The sequence below is a fragment of the Cuculus canorus genome, chromosome 3 (genome assembly GCF_017976375.1).
Source record: "Cuculus canorus isolate bCucCan1 chromosome 3, bCucCan1.pri, whole genome shotgun sequence".
In the NCBI taxonomy this organism is placed as follows: Eukaryota; Metazoa; Chordata; class Aves; order Cuculiformes; family Cuculidae; genus Cuculus; species Cuculus canorus.
In genome coordinates, this window is record NC_071403.1 from 5,587,906 (window position 1) to 5,609,831 (window position 21,926).

The following is a 21,926-nucleotide window of genomic DNA, read 5'->3' on the forward strand; positions in this document are numbered from 1 at the left end:
AAAATGCTGTACTATAGAATCACCATTTTCGAAGAGCAGAGGGTGAGTATGTAGTTGTAGCACAGCTTTGCCTTCAGACCACTAAAAACTGGCTCCTTCCATAGCTGCTGGTCACCAGGGGGGCTGTGCTGTAGCCTAACCCTTTGAACATCAGGAAATATTTACACAGAGGTTTAACACATCACCACCTCAGTCCACAAAGCCTTACTCATGTTTTTCACTCTGAGACATCCCACTGACATCTCGATACAGCTGGGTGTGAACCTTTCTGAGAACCAGGCTTGCAAAGCGTGCTCGTGCTTCCGAGGAGCCACTACTAATCGCAAAATCAAACTCTCCTGAGAGAAGGGAGGCAAAGGAAATTTGTTTCCTGTGGTTTTTCTGCCACAAATTTCTGTCATGCTTCTGTAACATACTGATCCCAACTGTTTTGCACGGTCGCTGGCGACTTGTAGAGCGAGTTACCCCTGTGGTTGCATCTGAGTAGGTGCTGTTTCTTTTGGGCTACCTGTGGTAACTGATGGGCCTGTAGCCAAACAGGATAGAGAATTGTTGTTTTGTGGTGCAGCTCTTCTTTTTTTCCATGGGTTCTAATTGGAAGCTTCTTCCTACTGATTTTTGTGAATCTTTTAAGAACATATTTACTTTGGATGAGACGGATCAACTGGTTCAAAAGGCACTATGAAAATCTCCTGTAGGCTGATGCACTTAAGGTAAGATTACGTACAACCTTATTTCCCTTAGATTTTATCATTTGTTGATTGTGTGTTTTCCTTTAAATCTTCTTGAAATACTCTAAAGGCTACTATAATGGGTTATATCCACAACCAGTTATGATTTATTTCATTGGGTTTATCATTAAGCTCGCAAGAAGTGGGAGAGAATAACTTGGCAGAGAATTCTCTGCCATATTTCTCTTTCTTTTCTTCTCACCCTTGAAATACATTCTTTCCCCTCTGTGGATATGACTGCTGTGAACTGCCTTAAGTTTTACCCTTCACATTAAACTATCCGAAGAACCTACTGTACCATGCAAGAGTCTACTGAAATGGTGTAAAAGCCAGACTACATTTCACTGAAAGTGAATATTCAGGAAGGATAGAATACAAAGAAATAGAAAAAGCTCACGCGGGACCTGACCACCAATTGGTATAAATCAATTCAGTGGTCATGTGTTGGGTGACACCTTCTGTTTCAGCACAGCACGGAGCTGCTGTAAGGCAGCACACAGCAGACTGTGACGAAAACTCTAGGCTCATTTAACACTGACAGATTTGTGGCAGACATCAAACGCTTGCCTCTCGACCACTGTATACGCAGCCAGCTTTGGAGAGAAAGGATGCATTAGGAAGGTTTTTCGGCACCAGAGGCTTAGTGAATTTACAAGCGGTATTAACTATTAAATGAGATTGGAGAACTGTTGTTTACTTATATTAAAATGGGTTTGTAGAATGTATTTTTAGGAATACTTGAAGTAAATGGTTATAACCTTCTAAGTTTAGAATCTCCTTATTCTAAATAAATTTAAATAGACCACATAAAAAAAAGGATTTCCATCTTTTGCAAGTCTAGAATAACCTCCCATAATAGAAGCTCATTCTCAGCTGCTTTTTTAAATATCTTACATTTCTCCCAACTCTCCTTAGAAATACATTTTGACAAACTTAATTTTTATTTTAAATTGTTCTACATTTCTAATATTAATTATCACCTCATCACTGCCATCATTACACAGGACTGCAACTTGTGAAATACCTGAATATCTTCACTTGGATGAAGCTGACAACAGGAAGATAGCTTGTCACCTTTCATCCTATTTACTGCTTACAGACTATTTATTCCAATAAGTCATCTAAGCTGTTGAGAACCTTGTCAATATGATGGATTTGCTGTCATTTTCCTGAAATACCCAAAAGTAAACTTATTAGATCACTGACTGAGGTCACAGAAACGTTCCTCATTTCTGTCCATCATTGCCAAGCACCAATAGTAAAGTGCTTCACCTCATCTCAGATAGTTTTCATAGGAACTGTTTGGAACCCTCTACAAATACAACTGAAAGTTGATCAGAGATGGTAATCTGGGATTAAACCTTGAAGAGAGTCCCACATCTAAGCCAGCCACTGACTGCTCTGTTTCTAACTTGACAATCATCATTTTGCCTGCTGGTACAGTCCCTACTTTCTATTCAGGGGAGACTATTTGGAGATAAACAAAACTTTAAAATGATAAGCACATATTCCATGAGACAGACAGAGGATTTTCCTTTGATTCCTGAAGAGGCACTGGCGGTACCTATGTGAGAAAGGAAAAAGAAGGACTAGAGATTCTGGGTAAACCTGAAACACCAGTCAGACTAACCTTCATGACTACAGCTGTGAAGCAAGAGCTTACCTACTAATCAGAATAACTTGTTCCAGTGAACATTGTTAAGACATGTAACTTGTTGAGGAAGGAATAAAAAGGTTCAGTTGCAAATCCAAGCTTGTATCATCACCTCATGCCAGTTACCTGAAGACAACCAGAAGCAACCGAGGAACACACATCCAGGACTGGATAGAGTCGGTATTTTTCTTATTTATTCTTCCTATGGGGTAAAAAAAGTGGTCATGGTTTCAGCAACGATGCTGGGCACTATGGAGCAAAAATCCTTAGGGAGGAAGATAAAGTTGCATTGACTAACTAGGGATCTAACAGAGTTAGGGAGAAAAAAATTAGATGTTGAAATATATTTAAACTTTCATTGAGACATGTTGATGGAACATAGAAGGTTGCATAAAAAGAAGCTTGCAAAATTGAAAGAGAATAAGAAGGCTTTAGAGGGAGGTATGAACTTAAGGAGACAAAGAAGAGGTGCAGCAGCAATGTCTTATGCATTGAAAATTGATTGCAAGCGTAATGGGAGACAGAAGTTGAGATTTGGAAAAATTGTTGAGAGAAATGGTTGGACCAAGCAGGAGCAAGCTTGAGAGTGTCTTGTAACAAAGTAGAAATAAATTAAGATTAGAAGAAAAAAGGGTAGGATATCTTGCCTTGAATGGAAGCAAAAGAATGAGAAGGGAGGAAATACTGAAAGAATAATTGTCCAAAAGCTGTATGTGGTGAGGTCCAATTAAGCAGTGGACAGGGAATGGCCAGACGTCACAGGTTCAGCATGGGTATGATAAATATCCTGTGTCTACACCCAGTAGAGCTTTTTTAGTGAGACTGGGATATATGGCACTACTCAACAGTGCTTGCATACCTCCAGAATTTTTATAAATTGTTCATATAATAATGAGATATGGGGGATAATTTTGAAAGGGATTGAAGAAGTAATCTCTGATTCTTCTACATTATTTCAATTATCTGGAAAGATCCAAATAGCCAGAAATGGTTTAATTGCTGTTATTTTGCCTACAACTGGTAGCTCAAAGTCTGGATGCTCAGAAAATTTGGATTTGTCTTAAATTTTGACAACATCAAGTGCTTTAAGGCAACTATCAGCACTATGTGTTCTGGAGCAGAAGGAGTTAACTCATTTAAAATGGACCACAAATGAAATAAAAAGAGTTTGTAGAAACTAGTGATGATATCTCAATACTGAGGAAGTCAAACCAGCCTGGGTAGATTAATATGTTATGCAATGTAAAGACTCTCTGAATCCTTGGCACACATGAAAGCCCTGTAATACCAGTTTTCTGGAAGAAGTTGAGCATTCTTCCTCTTAGGAAAAATGCCTTAAACAAGCATGTCCAAAGAATTTCTTTGTATACCATGGTTTGCATGCAGCAATACTGCATAAGCACTTGTTGGACAAGAATCAGACGACCTTTGCAGGGTATGTGTAAAACATTAACAAAGAGAGACTACATATATGGTATTGCCACAGGGTTGCTTAAGGCAGGCATGTAGTAAACCTCCCACAGACTTAAAGCAAAGCTCTCACAGTTAGTAGTAAAGCTCCTGTAGATTTGAACAGAGTGCAGATTAGTAGGTGGCAAAGGAGCAAAATTTAGATTTATAAAAAAACTCAAGAAGTACATCACTGAAAATATGAGATGATGTGGCAGGTCAGCACAAGTGCTTACATGCAGGGATCTGTGCCTGTAAATGTGCAAGCTTTTCTAAAACTTTTGTAAGTGAGGGCTAAAACTTTATGAGAAGTCAACAAGGTCTTGACTTTTAAAGTAGTGGTAGACTTTTCATCCTTTATTGTCAAGATTATCAGCTCAGGTTTTATTTATATTCATTTGAGTTAGTTCAACGTACAGTACCACGGACTACAGGGTTTTGATTAAAAAATTAAGATAACTTAAGGCAGTAACGTCATAAGCTACTCAGAGGATGAGACAGAGCTATAAAATGATGGGAGACCCACCTCATCAGGCAGGACTCCTTCCAATCTCTATCCTTCTGCTGCTGCCATGGATAATTCCTGGCCACTTCACCATCAAATCATGTCTCCAACAGACAGAAAACTCCCCTCCGCTGCCAGAGAAAAAGGCAGAATTCAGGGTGGGTTACTCTGGACTTTTCTTCCCCTGCAAGTCCAAGGCAAATGTTTACAGGATAAACAATTGTCTGCAATGGATGGATTAATTAGACCATGGGATTGAAACTCCTTTCTCACCCTACCTCTAAAACACATTTCTCAACTCAGTGCCAATGGCAATAGAAGCACCACTTGGCTATCTTCTGTATCCTCACCACACATACAAGCATTCAGACATCTATAATAGCCATCCTGCAACCTTTGCACAAACTCTAGGCTCCCCTCTCACTGAAGGTCTCACTTGTTGGCCTTGTGTCCTCCATACACATCTCCTAAGCCTCTGCCTTTAAGGTGCTCTCAAACCACCAAGACCCTATCAGTCTGCCTCTGAAAATGCAGGGAGCAGGACAAGGACTTGGAATCATGGCACGCTGATTTGGGAAATGAAGAAAAAAAGGTGATAAAGCTAAAGATATTTTAATTATCATCGGCTATCTGTATACTAGTAAATACAACAGAGGAGCTACTGATTAATTACACTATGCAAGATTTAATTATTATTATTTTACCTGAAAGAAGTTTGGCCTGTGCCAATTAGTATTCTTTTCAGTTCTTGGGTCCCATTTGAAGCAGGAGTCTGGTCAAAATGACCTTCTGAAGCCAATATTTCTATGGATGTTTTGGGATATAGTGTGTGTCTATATATATATATATACACAGGATACAGCCACCTGTTTGAAAGGAAAAGGCAACCTCCATGTGGTGGGGTTGTACAGCTGTAACCATCAAGGCAACAAAATGCAGATATTGTAAAGTGCAAAATATCCACATTAGGTTTTTGACTCCAGGCTAACTAAACCGGTATAAGGAGGCTCTTTGCTATGAGGACCGGATCATCCAGACTGCAGGCAGGGCTCCCTGCCTGGAAGTACTCTTTGCTCTTCCAGCTGTGACATTCTGAAGATGCTGAGAAAGTCTTCCAAAATTGAGGCAGCGCAGATAATCAGGAAATTTAGGTGTGGACAGGTCACAGAATCATAGAATCATAGAATAGTTTAGGGACCTTAAAGATCATCCAGTCCCAACCCCTCTGCGATGGACAGGGACATCCCAGTGGCTCAGGCTGCCCAAGGTCCATCCAACTTGGCCTTGAACACCTCCAGGGATGGGGCAGCCACAGCTTCCCTGGGCAACCTGGGCCAGTGTCTCACCACTCTCATGGTGAAGAAATTCTTCCTAATATCCAGTCTAAATCTGCCCCTCTCCAGTTTATACCCATTGCCCCTTGTACTGTGCCCACAAGCCTTTATGAACAGTCCCTCTCCAGCTCTCCTGTAGCCCCTTCAGGTACTGGAAGGTCGCTAGAAGATCTCCTCTGAACCTTCTCTTCTCCAGGCTGAACAGGCCCAACTCTCTCAGCCTGTCTTCGTAGGGAAGGATTAATTACCATAATGAGGCACCTATTAAAAAGCTGACACTAAGTGTGGTTGTAGTATCGGTAGGTTCAGAAAGTAACACTAAACTATTACATCATGTCTATGACTGTCAGTAATTAAAAGACAAGATTTTGCTCAAGAAGACAAGAAAATGCAGCAAAGAGAAGAAAAATCCTCAATAAAGACAACAGCCGATATGTGATCTTGGTTTTTACAGTACAATCACAGTACTTTCTACGTAAGCAAAAAAAATTTCCTACCTCAAAGTGTTACAATTTAAAGGAATTCTTTAAAGACAGCTATGGGAAAAATGAAATCAGGGCAAGCTAAAACACAAGTCTTTGGTGCATCAGCTCCATCCTGTTACTTGGGACAGCAATTTCTTCCAGCAATAGTTCATCCAGCTTTTGCTTGTTCAGCTTTCTTCTCATCTTACCAAGGACAGGGCTGGCATCTGTTAGGGAACAGAGGTTATTAAATGAATATCCACCACCAGCTAGGAAGCATTTCCCAAATGACAGCTCCTCCTAATCTTCTACTTAGCACCTCTCAGGCCCTACAGCGTTTTTTCCCCTTCGAAGTTCATAAACAGCTCTGACCATACCTCAAATCTTTGCAAACAACTTACTCTCACTTTTGTGAAAGATTAATCCTCCTGTTTACAAGACCAACTTGCTCGCCCATGTCATTAGGCTCTCCGTCACTTGATCATGAGTGTGCTCTTTGTATGAAATAAGTATTTTGGTTGTAATTCCTTGCCCTGCTGAGCCTGGGCCTCCTGGGCAGACGAGGTTACTCATTGTGAAGTATCAGGTGTACTCCGGCGCGTGATTCACCTCGGTGGCACACAGATAGAGTCTGAGCGTGTGGGCACGGCTTCAGCCAAACCCTGGTGTCCCTTGGGGCTGCCTGGAGAGGAGCTCGGAGGGAAGGTGTAATGCCTCACACCCAGCCTATTAAAAGGAGACAAAAGCAGTAGGTTTCGTTCCCAAATGTTTCCCACGAACAGCTGAGGCTGGATGCCTGTATCTAAACTATTGAGGTGGCATATGATCAGAACTTTTCACAGAATTTAAGGGGATCTATCAGGGATGGGATTGCCACATTAGCAATTAAAAGCAAATGCACAGACGCTCTCCTGTGCAGTTATCCCGCTACTGTGGCAGGACTTGGTTTTCCACATGGAATGGCAGCTCTTCTCTCTCCCTGGATGGATCCGAGCACCCATCAGACTTTCAAGATTGATTTTCCAGCTCAAGTCCCTCACAACAAGTAGACCCAGCTTAGGATTTTGGCTGTTCTAGGCCAATCCTTCATGCAAGAGAACTTGTGACTTGATATTTGCTTATTTTTTGGTCATTTCTTGGTGAAATCAACTGGTCCATCATGGGACTGAGCTTTTCCCTAGTGAAACCTGGCTGAGGGGAGACTTTATTGCTCTTATAACTACCTAAAAGGAGGTTGCAGAGAGGTGAGTGTTGGTCTCTTCTCCCAAGTGACAGGCAATAAGACAAGAGGGAAGGGCCTCAAGCTGCATCAGGGGAAGTTTAGGTTGGACATTAGGAAAAATTTCTTCACCGAAAGGGTTCTCAAGCACTGGCAGAGGCTGCCCAGGGAGGCGTTAGAGTCTCCATCCCTGAAGGTGTTTAAAAGGTGAGCAGATGAGGTGCTTGGGGACATGATTTAGCAGTGGACAGGTATGGTTGGAGTTGATGTCTTCTAGGGTCTTTTCCAGCTTTATGATTCTATGATTCTATGAACTTGCAGGCACTGACAGTCATGCCTGTCAAACCCAAATGAGATCCCAGACGCAGGGCTCAGGCACAACCCAGCATGGTGCCAGTGGTGATGCTCGCAAGGTCCAGCCAGACTGAGTCACTGCGGTGGCAGCCTGAATTTTCACATGTATGGAAAGAATCATGTAGCAGAACTCTATGACATGCATTTAATAATTCACTGTCTTTAATGAAATTGGATAATTAGAGGTAAAGGAACTGACCATGACATCACTATGTGTTTGTTTGTTTGTTTTTTTAATTGTTGAACAGGCGAATGTTAAACATTATTAACTTTTCAGAGGTAGTAATGAGCCTGTTGCTGGCTGTGTGCAGTGTTGGGCACTGCAGTATAAGAAGGATCTCAAGCTACTGGAGAGTGTCCAGAGGAGACCACGAAGTTGGTGAAGGGTGGATGACAAGTTGTACGTGAGCCAACAGTGAGCCCTGGCAGCCAAGAGGGCAACCGTGTCCTGGGATGCATCCAGCACAGCATTGCCAGATGGAGATTGTCCCACTCTATTCTGCCCTAGTGTGGCCTCATGTTGAGTACCATGTACAGTGTTGGGCACCACAGGATAAAAAGGATCTTGAGCTACCGCAGAGTGTCCAGAGGAGGCCACAAAGTCAATGAAGGGTCTAGAGGGGAAGCTGTATGAGGAGTAGCTGAGTCACTTGGTTTGTTCAGCCTGGAGTAGACTGAGAGGGAACCTCATTGCAGTCCACTACTTCCTCACAAGGCGGGGAGGAGGAGGAGGAGCAGGTGCTGAGCTCTTCTCTCTGGTGACCAATGACAGGAGCCGAGGGACTGGCAGGAAGATGTGTAAGGGAAGTGTGAGAAACATTAGCTGGCAAAATATTGAAAAGGACAAAGTCTTTAAAGCAAAGGCAATAATATTTTTATTTTACAATCCAGCACTGAATTGGGTGCCCTTCTAAAAAAAGGCATCACATCTTACAAAAGAAGTGTATATATATACTTTTAGACAAAGAACCATGTAAATCCTCAAAGAATGTTCATTCTTTTTTTAGATTATGCAACCATCTTATCCAAACATGTCTGGAGACTCCCTTCAGGATATCTCCTGACCTACAACGGCTGCATCTTACAAGACAACTAAGCATATTAATAAATTCTTGCAGCCCATAAGACAAGTTATTTCTTGACTTAAAACAGCAACATCTTACAAGACAGATTTATATGACGAGATAATTAAACGTACAAACCAGCCACAGCAAAACTTCTCAGTTAATTCTCACAGGAGGGTAAGGCTGGACATCAGAAACGGTGAGACCGCACCTTGAGTACTGTGTTCAGTTCTGGGCCCCTCACCACAGGAAGGATGTTGAGGCTCTGGAGAGTGTCCAGAGAAGAGCAACAAAGCTGGTGAAGGGGCTGGAGAACAAGTCTGACGAGGAGCGGCTGAGAGAGCTGGGGTTGTTTAGCCTGGAGAAGAGGAGGCTGAGGGGAGACCTTATTGCTCTCTACAACTACCTGAAAGGAGGTTGTGGAGAGGAGGGAGCTGGGCTCTTCTCCCAAGTGACAGAGGACAGGACAAGGGGGAATGGCCTCAAGCTCCGCCAGGGGAGGGTCAGGCTGGATATCAGGATAAAAATATTCACCAAAAGGGTCATTGGGCACTGGCAGAGGCTGCCCAGAAAGGGGGGGGTAGTCTCCTTCCCTGGAGGTGTTTAAAAGACGGGTAGATGAGGTGCTCAGGGATATGGTTTAGTGGCAGATAGGAATGGTTGGACTCGATGATCCAAGAGGTCTTTTCCAACCTATTGATTCTATGATTATATGATTAGGAAAAGGTTCTTCCCCCAGAGGGTGGTGGAGCCCTGGAACAGCTCCCAGGGAAGCAGTCACGGTGCCAAGCCTGACAATATTCCACAAGCCTTTGGCCAACACCCTCAGCCCCACGGGGTGAATGTTGGGGTGTCCTATGCAGGGACCTTGTGGGTCCCACTCAGCTCATTCTCTGCAAACCCCTGCTGAGCCAGCAAGTGGTACAGCCCGAACCCCCCCGCACCTCCCCGCGGTGGTTCGCGCCGGCGCGCCCGGGTCACGTGGCGCACGCGCGGGGCGGGGCGGGCAGCTGGGCTCAGACCGCGGGCCGGGCGGGGGCGGAGGGTGCGGAGCGAGGTCTGTGCGGGGGCGCTGCGGGTTGGGGGGGGGCGGACGGGATCCCCGCTGCAGCCGGGCCTCGCTGCTATTCTGGCCCTGCTCGCGTGAAGGAGGTTCGATCCCGGTTTTCGCCCGGGAATGGGGGAGGCTGGGCTGGGATTGCGCCTCGGTAAGCGCGGGGCGGGCGTGGGGCGCTGGGAGAGGGGCTGACAGCTTGGAGGGGGCAGCGGGTGCTGGCGGGGGCGGGGCTGAGGGGGGATTTGCTGTGGGGTGAAGCGCGGGGGGAGCAGCTCCCCAGGAGCCCTGTGCTCATTGGTCTTCATCCTCGGGGGTCCCCGCTTTCGGTGGTCTCTGCACCCCCCCATCCTCGGTAGTCCCCATCCTTGGTGCTCCCTGCATTTGGTAAACCCTTTACTTGGTGGATCCTTTACTCAGTAGTCCCCATCCTCGGTGGTTCCTGCACTCGGTAGTCCCCATCCTCGATAGTCCTCATCCTCGGTTGTCTCTGCACTTGGTGGACCCTTTACTTGGTACTCCCCATTCTTGGTGGTCCCCATCTTTGGTGGTCTCCACACTCGGAGGAACCCATCCTCGGTAGTCCCCATCCTCAGTGGTCCCTACACTTGGTGGTCCATTTACTCGGTAGTCCCCATCGTCGGTGGTCCCTGAACTTGCTGGACCCTTTACTTGGTAGTCCCCATCCTTGGTGGTCCATTTACTCTGTAGTCTGCATCCTTGATGTCCCCGCATTCAGAGAAACCTATCCTCCGTCATTCCCGTCCTTGGTTGCTCCGTGTATATGGTGAACCCTTTACTCAGTAGTACCCATCCTCGGTGGTCCCCGCACACCATGGACTTTTTACTCAGTGGTCCCCCCACTTGGAGGACCCTGTACTCGTTGGTCCTTGTGGCTTTTTCAGTGGTCCTTGGGACTTTTTTGTCTAGCTCCTGCCAGACTCCCGAGCACATTGCGGTTCCAAGCGTCTACAGGCTGCAGTGGGTCAAGTGGTCATGCTGATAGCACCTAAATTGTTCCTAAAATGAGCTGGCATTCAGATATTTCAGTATTATCTGGCTTTTCCATCCCTGTGAATCTTTCGTTTTGAACTATGGTGCGTTCAGGAAGTTTCAGCTAATTTGAGTCACTTACTGCTGTGCTGTTCAGTTAATTACACTGATGTTAATAATGCATACTAATGTTGTTTGTCTGCATTCCATACTCTTCTTGCATTTTTGGAGTATGTTTTCTGTTGGAAAGTGGTTTAATGTTCGGAAACTGCTTGCAAAGTCTTGTTTGGATCTTGAAAGCCCTTTCTCATAGAATCATAAAATAGTTTGGGTTGGAAGGGACCTTAAAGACCATCCAGTTCCACCACCCCCCACCATGGGCAGGGACACCTCCCACTGGCTCAGGCTGCCCAAGGCCCATCCAACCTGGCCTTAACACCTCCAGGGATGGGGCAGCCACAGCTTCCCTGGGCAACCTGGGCCAGTGTCTCACCACTCTCATAGTGAAGAAATTCTTCCTTATGTCTACTCTAAGACTCCTTTTGGTGCAGAGGTTCTGCTTACTGGATTAAATTTTGTAATTTTATGTCCAGGATCTGAGTTTGAGATTTTAAGTTGCACCTAAAGCTATAGGAAGTGGTGGAAAATCAGTGAGGGAAAAGCAGGGAAGAAGAATAGTGGAATAGAAGAGTAACTGCACATTGTTTAATTACCAGTTTCAGGAGAAAACAGGGGTTACTTCTTATGTTTTCTCTTCCTCTTTCTTGCCTTCCTCCTTTGCTCTCTTCAGCTTTTTCTTCAATGCACTGCTTTGTCCTTGTACAGGTTTTGCAAGCCAGTTGTTAAACATATTGCTTAAGTTTTTTTGCCTGCCTGTCTTTGAGATGGATGTCTGTGCCTGATGGCAGTGAGACCAAAATTGTAACTGGAGTGGAAGTGAGTTCTCTGCAGTTTGTAAGCTATGTATACAGATGACTTAAGAATTCACTTCATTTTTTTTCTCCTCGTTCCAGATGGAAAAGAAAGAGTTCGTGGTTTCTGGTTTGCATAACAGCAGAGACTGACTAGGCATAAAGGAGCCTATAAGCGCGGGCGAGAAGCGTCAAGCGCCTTGCAGGGCTTTGTTGTTTAATAAAAAGAAGAAATGAAATCTACAAATGATGATCCAGTGTTTGGGACCATTTTTGACTGGGACTATCTCTTATGGGAAGTTCGTTTGACCTTTTTAGCTGCTGGCTTTTTAATCTACCTGGGAGTATTTCTTCTGTCTCACTGGTTGTCTTCATGGATAAGTACCACTTATCGTGCCTTGCTGGCAAAGGAGAAGGTGTTTTGGAATATGGCAGTCACACGTGGTGTGTTTGGACTTCAGAGCTGTGTTGCTGGGTTATGGGCTTTGCTCATAGATCCTGTTTTTTATGCTGACAAAGTGTATTCACAGCAAAAGTGGAGTTGGTTTAACTGTTTAATAGCTGCTGGATTTTTCTTGCTTGAAAATGTAGCTGTTCACATGTCCAACGTTATTTTTAGAACATTTGATGTGTTCTTGGTAGTTCATCACTTGCTTGCTTTTGGTGGCTTGGCTGGTCTAGTCATTAATGTGAAATCTGGACATTATCTGCCTTTGATGGGAATGTTGCTGGAGATGAGTACTCCCTCAACGTGCATTTCCTGGATGCTTCTGAAGGTAAGAAGGTGATCATTTTCAAACTACGTTTGTAACAGTTTTCATGTATCTCACTTGTCCATAGGTAATCTGTATGGTTTGTCTGGGTAGCTTCTCAGCAACCGCATTCATCTAACTGATATCTGTGTCACTGTGATACTTGCTTTTGTCATGATGTTTCTGTAGCCCTCCAGACGGGTTTCTGTTTGATGCTGTGTGCGTGTGGATAGAGAGATGGTATAGATTCATTCTGAGCTTGGGATGCCACATGCATTTGGAATAACATAGCTCTGTGTGGAAAAAATGCCTGGGAGTGCGTGTATGTGAAAGCTGGGTATTTGTATTAGTTCTATGGATTCCTCTGTTCCTTATCTCAAAGCAACAATCTCACTTCTATATACTTTCTCTTCTTGTTTTTCTAGGCTGGCTGTGCTAATACCTTTTTCTGGAAGGCAAACCAGTGGGTGATGATCCACCTGTTTCACTGCCGCATGATTCTTACCTACCACATGTGGTGGGTGTGTATTTTCAATTGGAATTCTGTGGTAGAAAATCTGGGACTCCTTCATTTTATTGTTTTATTCTCGGGATTATTTGCTGTTACACTAATACTTAATCCATACTGGACATACAAAAAAACTCAGCAACTCCTCAGCCCAACTGACTGGAACTTTGAAAATAAAGCAACGGAAAATGGAAAACTAAATGGTGAAACACATCAAAAGAAGAGGATATAACACTGAAACGCTCTTTCCTAGAAGGGTAATGGAAGAATACAATTCGAAGTAATTCTTTGCCCATGAACTAGAAGCTTTTGCAAGAAGCTTATTAACACAGCAATTCCTTGCTGGTAGTATTCTGTATGCATCAGAAGGATTTAAAAGCATTGTTTGTGTTTTGTATGTGTATACACATAAGATCATCAATCTCTTAGCTATGAATTATGCCAACTATATTTCCAGGATGGTCCTTCATGATTTAGCAGTGACGTGCTCTCCAATGGCATCCTTTGTCCTAATGCTTCAAAGTGGCTTTAGAGTTAATTTGTCTGTTAAGCTCAGCTTGAATCAAGTTTAGCTTGAATCCTACTTTATGTATGTTGGAGATACTGATACTGGAAATTATGTTCTTAATTAAGATCAATTGTGGCCCAGGTTAGGTATGAGTAGGTACCTAGTTCCCGTGTGCCATTAAATCATTCCAAGTGGATGAATTGGTCAGTGGGAAAATGCAGTCGTGGCTGGGTTTTGTTTGGGTTTTTTTGTTGTTTTTTTTTTTTAATTTATTCTTTTAAGTGCACTTAAGGAAAAGGAAGCTTGAGTGTTCTCTGTCAAAGTCGGGCGTGGATTCCAGGTTGCCCTCTTTACGGGAGGAGTTCATATCCACCGTAGATAGGCATGTGGGGACGCAGGCATTTGTGATACTGGTGATCTAGGTAGGTAATCACTGTAATCACAGTGGTCCCTTCTACATGGGAAATCAATGAACTACAAGAGGCTGCAATGAGCTACGATCAATGAACTACGGTAGACCGTTTGACTCTTGTTTCATCCTTGAAAAAACTGCCGGTTGATTAGTAAAATTATTTTCTTCCCAGGTCCCACATGAGCAGAGTCATGCAGTCAGTTCCTCTAGCGTTCCTGTAATAATCCCTCTTATTTTTGGCAATTCTCTTAGTTATAGAGGATTTTACAATCTGAGGTGACTCCTCTGTGCAGGAGATCCCACATCACCTCTGTTATGAGCTCAGTTATTCTTGTAGCATTTTTATTTTACTTCAAAGAACATAAAGTGACACTAACAATCCTTGGCACTTTATCTGCCACATCACTAAATGTTTCCTTGGCTTAAGGAATAGGGTTGACTTTTAGAAAGGGACTTCACAAATTGTGGGAGATGTTCTCCAGGTAGTATTAGTCTGATAGTTCCTGGGTGAAACTTTGGATAGGGGATGACAGCATAAAGATCACGATAGAAGAGAGTGACGCCTAGTGGCAGATGAATGACAAAGAGGAATTCGTTTTGGCGCAGTGAACTAGTGAGATAAAAAGCCCCTCGTCTGAGACTTTGTGGTGTGACTGTTATACAGATCTATTTTCTAAAGTAATAAGACTGGGCAAGCCCAAGCTGTGAACATTTTTATGTCAAGGCATGCGTTAGAGGCTTTGTGCACTGATCTGTCTTTGGTATAAATAACCCTGTTTTAATTTTTTATGGGAATGTTTGGTTTTGCTCAGGGTGAAGGGAGGAAGCAAGTGGTCAGGTTTCTGTTCTCTAATTAACTTTGTGTGAGCACAGACTTGAAGAGCTGCTCTGTAAGGGAGAAGAAACTTTTTACTGTTCGGTCACAAATGCATAGCCAGGTCTTGTTGATATCGACGAAGTGGAGAATATCGTAAATTGCCCATTCAAAACTAGGCTGAGCAGGTCAGGGTAATTTTATACAGCAACGCTATCTGTTATCGTGCTGATATTCAATAGAGAAAAATCTACATTTTTTGCCACCTTCTTATTTCGAAGGAGGCCAGAATGAGGTTGCAGTATTTTGGCAGTGTGGCACCATCCTAAAGGAAAAAAAGGGTTCTGTCAAGCTTGAAATTAACATATCTTGTGTGAGCTTCCATGTGAGAGAGTACTGCTAAAAGTACTTTAGAAGAAAGCAGAAAGTTGAATTCCTCTGAAACAGGGCTTAAATATATGATCCAAATGCATGTCTTGCAGGGTCTAACCCTTACTTGCCAGGAGCTGCAGGGGGAAAAGTTGGAGGATAAAGTTCCCAGATATCAAAATGATGGTGTGTTCTATGCTGCTTAAAATGGAAATGGATTCAATAAAACAAAGTAGTAATTACAAAATTCTGAAGAATCCTAAGAGAAAATGGAAAGAAATTTGGGCCAGGTGTGTAATTTTTCTAGTGGCTGGCCAAAGGAGGCAAAGCTTCTGTGTGCTGAAATGAAACAATATGGAAGGTTGGGGTTAGCAGTGAATTTGGGGCTGAAAAAAGAGATTAGGTGTGGTCCAAGCAGACAGGTGAGTAGTTGTATCTGTGGCATCAGACTTCTAAAGTTTATTATTTTGTCATATTATGTTATGTGGATTTTAAATCTTTCATTGAAAGTATCTTTTATCATAATGCGAAAATCTTTTTAATGTGCATCTATCTTACGTGAGGATTTTCACACAAAGACCCCTATGGCATATCTCAAAAACCTGCGTGTCTTACTACTAACTAATAAGAGCTAAGAGCACTTGTTAACCTAAACGCTTCTAGACCTGCTAGAGCAAGAGAGCTATGCAGTAGATCAAATATCAGAATTCTTTATTTCTGTTGGTTTGATGGGATTTTACAGTCCAGCTAGAAATACGACAGAACGTAAAAGTACAGGTGACCTTTCAGCTTGATAGCGTAGAGCTGGAGTTACCAGTTCCATTACATGCTTTTTTTTTTAATACTCAAGTGTTTTCCTCACTGCCTTTGGTTGCTCCCTTCGAGAGGATTTTCTGCTTTAGGATTGTGGAGAACTGTTTCATTGCTGTGAAAAAAGACCGAAGAAGTTCCCTGACTGAGGGGTTTGAGGTCTGATGGCTCTTGTAAGTGCTGCCTTTCAAAACGAAGATAGACTAGCCATGATTTGTTTATAAATGTTGTTCATGTGAAACTAATCCTAGTCTTATTCAGGCTTTCTTACAAGGCTTCATCCTAACCTGATGTAGAAATATTGTATCATTTTAAGTAGTGATCGGGGTGTGCTGCTGCCATGGTTTGTAAAACTCTTCTGTAATATGGTTTTGGGTGACTTTTTCGTTTGCCTAGGTGGCTGTTAGACTTCATCCTGCTTTCTTGTTGGACTGACTTATTCAAGGAGTGCTGTTTGTGTCACTTTTCTTGCGGGAGCTTTATTTTAAAAAAAAACCTTAACAACCACAAAAATAAAAAACTATGATGGGGTTGTTTGATTATTTTATATTATTTTATTTTTTAAAGAAATGTTTGATCTTAGACACCCTGGCCAGGCATCCGGTTCTTATTGTCTTCATGCAGTGTTCCTAAGTCACAGTTTGTGTTCACCTCCATTTGTGTCCTGCCTTATGTTTTCTTTCAAAACCTGTCATTGTTTCTCCTCCCACTCCTCTCTTTTTCTATAGTATTTATTCTTCCTTGCAGTACTGGCCATGATCTTGCAGCAATCACGTTACCACAGCGATGTCTTTGTCTAAGAGTTTTCAGCACATACTGTCAGCCCTTCTTCTGCTAAAGGCCCTGTCCAAATCTTTCAGGTTTTTTTTTTCTTTTTCCTGATAACACTGATTTAAATATTGATGCCATGTACAATTATAAAAAACCTTTTTTAACCTCAGGGAGCCTCCCACTTAAAGTAAATTTAGAAATGTTAAGCCAATTCAAGTCTGTTGTAGTATAGTATAATGTTTGTTCAATGGTACAGCACCTTTATACACTGTGTGCATAAATAAAAGTATTTTATTGATTAATTGTCTACCATGAGTTTCATTTATGGATGAAAATAATGCCCATTATTTTCACTTGCTATTTGTAGTAGTGTTTTTGCAGTGTGTATGCTAAAAAGATGATTTGTTTATTTTGAAAAGTTCCGTTAAACTTGATAAAGGTAATGTCATATATATGGAAATAGAAATATAATAAGTATATATAAACATATATAAAGACCTTGTAAAGTAATATCTTGTACCAACATGGAATCATAGAATAGTTTGGGTGGGAAGGGACCTTAAAGACCATCCAGTTTCAATGCCCATATTATGGGCAGGGAAACCTCCCACTGGATCAGGCTGCCCAAGGCCCATCCAACCTTGGCCTATCATGACTTCCCTGGGCAACCTGTGCCAGGGCCTCACCACTCTCATAGTGAAGAAATTCTTCCTTATGTCTAGTCTAAATCTGCCCCTCTTCAGTTTATACCCATTCCCCCTCATCCTATCCCCACAAGCCTTTATGAACAGCCCCTCTCCAGTTTTCCTGTAGCCCCTTCAGGTACTGGGAGGTCAATATAAGGTCTCCTCAGAGCCTTCTCTTCTCCAGGCTGAACAACCCCAACTCTCTCAGCCTGTCCTCATACGGAAGGTGCTCCATCCCTCTGATCATCCTTGTAGCCTCCTCTGGATCCATTCCAACAGCTCCATTTCCTTATGTTGAGGATTCCAGAACTGGACACAATACTCCAGCTGAGGTCTCGCAAGAGAGGAACAGAGGGGCAGAATCCCCTCCCTCGCCCTGCTGGCCACGCTGCTTTGGATGCAGCCCAGGACATGACTGGCCTTCTGGGCTGTGAGCGCACATTGCTGGCTCATGTCGAGCTGCTTCAACACCTAAGGTATCATTAACAGGAGCATATCTAGTTACATGACAAACACTTGACGCTACACTGTTTGTAAGTATGTATTAAAAATGGTTAAAAAGCATCACTTGAACATGATGCCTTTGGCTTGTGTATTTGAAGTGCGTGGTCTGGTTTCGCACTGGGCTCTAACTGTGAAGCCCCTTCATTTGGTACCACTTTGTGGTTTAGTATCAGCCACCTTATTTTTTTAAAAAAAGAACTTCAAACGTGTCTCTGCTAAATAACATAATACAATTCTAAGCACTAATGTGTGTCTTATGTGGTGCTCTGTGGGAATTAATTCCTGGTGCTTTTTAGCATCAGTAAGTTAAAGGAAAAAAGCATCGTTACTGGCATTTTAATGATTCTTATAAGAATGCACTGTGTAAGCAACTGTCTGGCATAATTTTGCTCGCTGCCTCTGCAGTGAAATCCCAAAGATTCATTGAAGCAGAAGCAAGACATTTATGTGTAAAGCTCCACTGACTGTGGAATATGTGTGGGTACAGACTGGGATGAGAAGAACAGTGCCTCATAGTTTTTGTATGAATAATGTCCTTTTTTTGCAAATATCTGTAGAAGGAATCTAAATCTTAGATTCATAGAATTGTTTGCGTTGAAAGGGACCTTAAAGATCATCTAGTTCCAACCCCCCGCCATTGGCAGGGACACCTCCCACTAGATCAATGTTGGTAATGTTTTGCTGTTCAGTTATTTTCAATTAATAGGTAAACATATTTTACCTAGTGGTTGTTATCAGGGAAGTATTAGAGCACACTTAAGCTGCTAATGTTGTTCAGCAATTCCAAACTGTTGATCTTGCCATGGCACCGGTATTGAAGTTGATAATTCGGAACAAAAAAATAAGTGACAGTCATTAATGAAGCAAACGATGCCTGCTGCTCTAATTGTGAGCCCCAAGATGAGTTTCTGGTATGGGAAGAGGTATCGTGTGCTCTGGACAGGAATGACTAATTAATGTTTTCTTCTGGTGGTGGTTTCACAGAGGAGAAACAAGTGGGTTTGCAGCACTTTGTGCCGTCCTGTTTTCCGTTGCGTGAGGTGGAATGAGAAAGATAATGATGCAGCAAATGTGCAAGGATGTCACGGTGTTCAAGGTGGCAGACAGGCATAGCTTGAAAGGAAAAGAGTTGTGGCCTGCTCCTGTGTCCACAAAGGAGAAGAAAGCAAGGCAATTGGCTGTGCTGTTGCTTGCTGCGAGCTTTGTGGCTGCGGATGTCCTGCTCAGTAAGCTGGGATCACTTCTGAGGCTTTACGGATATGACCTCAGCAGACAGAGTGGAAATTTAAAAGCAGCTTTATCAGATAAAGGACATATTCTGGGAGGAAATATCTCTTTCCTCAAATGATTAGCTTTTTAGCCGCCTGTGCTGCTTTGGATGCTTAGCTCGCATTAGAGTGCTGTATAAGCTGGCACTGTTTTCACCTAAACGTACTCTGGCATTTACTGCAGAGACTTGTGAGAATGTGCCTTGTTGTAGTACTGATAATTGATTGTGGCAGCTCCAGGTACCTACTCAGCCTGACTTTTATATCGCTATCGCTACATAGGTCTGCAACTTCCCTCTCCCGCTTCGCTGCTTCTGCTGCCAAAAGCACTTTGCCATGTGAACCCCTGCATTTTGTCACCAAAGCTGTTGGCGCTAAAGATTAAGCATGGGGCTCACACTGAGAGGGCGGAAAAATATACCTGAGAAAGGATGAATTTTGTAGAAGGAAGAGAGTTGGCTTTCCTACACTTCTGGACCATTCAGGGTCTTTTAAGAGCAAATCAAGGTTATAACTATGATACCTTGAAAATCAAAGCCATGTAGGTAAGTTTGAGGACCTATTTTAGGACATCAATGTTCCTGAGCAATGTACTGCCCAAGGCTGAGGGAGCCTACAGCATGTTCGTATTCATTCATAGTAATTTACTCTTGTACTATCATTGCCTTTTTATCTTAAACAATTAATTTTTTACCCTGAGAGGCTGGTTTGCATATTCATGAGAACAAATCAATCTGCTCTTTAATTTTCCTGGCCATCCTAATATTTTTTATTTGCCACTACCTCACTCCTTTTTCTTAAACCAGCTTAAAGTTGTACACGGTATTTCCTATAAAGCCTTCTCAATACCTTGTATTGCAGTGGTATTTCCTTTCCTCACTGGAAATAGCTCTGCTTCAGCCAAAGGTTGCATTTATCTTTCATGGCTGCATGACCTTAGTGCTTCATGGTCCTCCCGGGACAGCGAATTCCTTGAAGTTTTTCCCTTGAAATGAAGCAGAGCCATCAAAACACAGCAAAATAACCAGAAGGAGGATTTTTGTGTTATAGAAATAACTTGTGCATGTTACTGGCTGGGGTGCAGGTGCCCAGGCGCTGGCAGCAGGGACTGCAGGGGTGAGGAGAAGCTGGGGTTGCCCCAGTTCCTGCTGGTTCCAACCCACCCACCACAAGGCATGGCTGAGCCCGCAGCCAAGGTGGTGGAGCCCCGGGAAAAGCAGATTTGAGAAAGGTCAACATGAGGACAGGCTGGAGCAGAGAAGGCTCCAAGGGCATCTTAAGAGTGACCTTCCAGTACCTGAAGGGGCTACAGGAAAGCTGGGGAGGGACTGTTCACAAAGCCATGGAGTGATAGGACGAGGGGGAATGAATTTAAATTGGAAGAAGGGAGATTCAGATTGGACATTAGGAAGAAATTCTTCATGCTAAGAGTGGTGAGGCACCGGCACAGGTTGCCCAGGGAGGTTGTGGCACAAGCCACAAGTTTTTCCACATGTTGAGGTGGAATTTCCTGTGTTCCGTTTTGTGCCCACTGCCCCTTGGCCTGTCACTGGGCACCGCTGAAAAGAGCCTGGCCACATCCTTGACACCTGCCCTTCAGTTATTTATAAGCACTGATAAGATCCCCTCTCAGTCTTCTCTTCTCCAGGCTAAACAGACTGAGCTCACTCAACCTTTACTCATTAGATGATCTTTAAGGTCCCTTCCAATCCATACTGTTCTACGATAAGAGATGCTTCCGTCCCCTGATCATCTTTGTGGCCCTTTGCTGGACTCCCTTACATCTGCTGGATTCTCCCATCTCTCATTTGTAGGGAGACGTCATTAGGAAGAATTTCTTCACAATGAAGGTGGTGAGGCCCTGGCCCAGGTTGCCCAGGGAAGCTGTGGCTGCCCCATCCCTGGAGGTGTTCAAGGCCAGGTTGGATGGACCTTGGGCAGCCTGAGCCAGTGTGACGTGCCCATAGCAGGGCAGTTGGAACTGGATGATCTTAAGGCCCCTTCCAACCCAAACTATTCTATGACATATCTTTGGAAGGGGATAGGTGGACAGTTGAGAACAACTGGAGAAACAGTTTCTGAATTTCTAATGGATGAAAAATCCTTAAGGAAATTGCCTGCTACATCAGCTGGTAAATGGAAGAAACTAAGAAAACCAGGCTTTACCAGGTGAACTTAGTAGTCTCAGTCTTAGTTATCCTGTTCAGATTTCATCCAGTGTTTTGGAAAGCAAGCCATTGGAATGATGTTCTTAGGTATCTTAATTTTAAGTTTACACTTAACCACCCCTATTTCCATAGACAGATTAAAAAAGAAGGGCCCTTTCTTCATACCACTGTGTTGCTCAGTGACCACAGCGTCTTTAAGATGCCCAGTACATGAACTGGAGTGTGTGACCTGTGGCAGCAAGGAGGCAAGAGGGACCTTTACCAAAGTGGCAATGGGAGTAAATAAATCCTGATGAGGTCTCATGGTACATGTATTACCAGTAAAACCAATTCAAACGTCACCTTCTTATGACATGGTTATGAAAAGCATCATGTTAACCCTGGAGACAGCGATTATCTGTACTCTAATTATTGGCAACTAATTACGGATAGACAAATAATGAATTTGTCATTGCAATTATATAAGATTATGACTGCTAATAGGATGTTGCTTTAGAAATTAGTAGGAAGACTAGAAGTTATTTGGGATGTTGGATTTGCTTTTTTACAAGTTAATCTGCTATTGTTGGATTTGACCAACAAGGTTTTCCCAATGACTCTTTAGTGGAATTAGAGAAGGATGTT

At 43.1% G+C, this 21,926-nt stretch overlaps 1 protein-coding gene across 5 annotated transcripts; it reads left to right on the forward strand.

The window, feature by feature from the left end:
* Window positions 1-565: 565 nt before the first annotated feature.
* Window positions 566-16,970, forward strand: CLN8 (CLN8 transmembrane ER and ERGIC protein). Of its 5 annotated transcripts, none has more exons than XM_054063667.1 (3): window positions 566-713; window positions 11,835-12,508; window positions 12,910-16,970. In XM_054063667.1, the coding sequence occupies exons 2-3, from the start codon at window positions 11,966-11,968 to the stop codon at window positions 13,222-13,224; spliced, it is 858 nt and encodes a 285-aa protein (XP_053919642.1). In that variant the 5' UTR covers window positions 566-713; window positions 11,835-11,965; the 3' UTR covers window positions 13,225-16,970. The 5 variants fall into 5 exon arrangements, with proteins under 5 accessions (XP_053919642.1, XP_053919638.1, XP_053919639.1 ...); XM_054063663.1 differs by lacking the exon at window positions 566-713 and adding an exon at window positions 2,414-2,561; XM_054063664.1 differs by lacking the exon at window positions 566-713 and adding an exon at window positions 9,785-9,831.
* The last annotated feature ends 4,956 nt before the right edge of the window (window positions 16,971-21,926 follow it).

Excerpts from the sequence above, each read along its gene's own strand:
- CLN8 (XM_054063667.1), top strand. The coding sequence starts at position 11,966 with ATGAAATCTACAAATGATGATCCAGTGTTTGGGACCATTTTTGACTGG. Across the intron at positions 12,509-12,909 it reads TTTCCTGGATGCTTCTGAAG|GCTGGCTGTGCTAATACCTT; the intron begins GTAAGAAGGTGA and ends TTGTTTTTCTAG.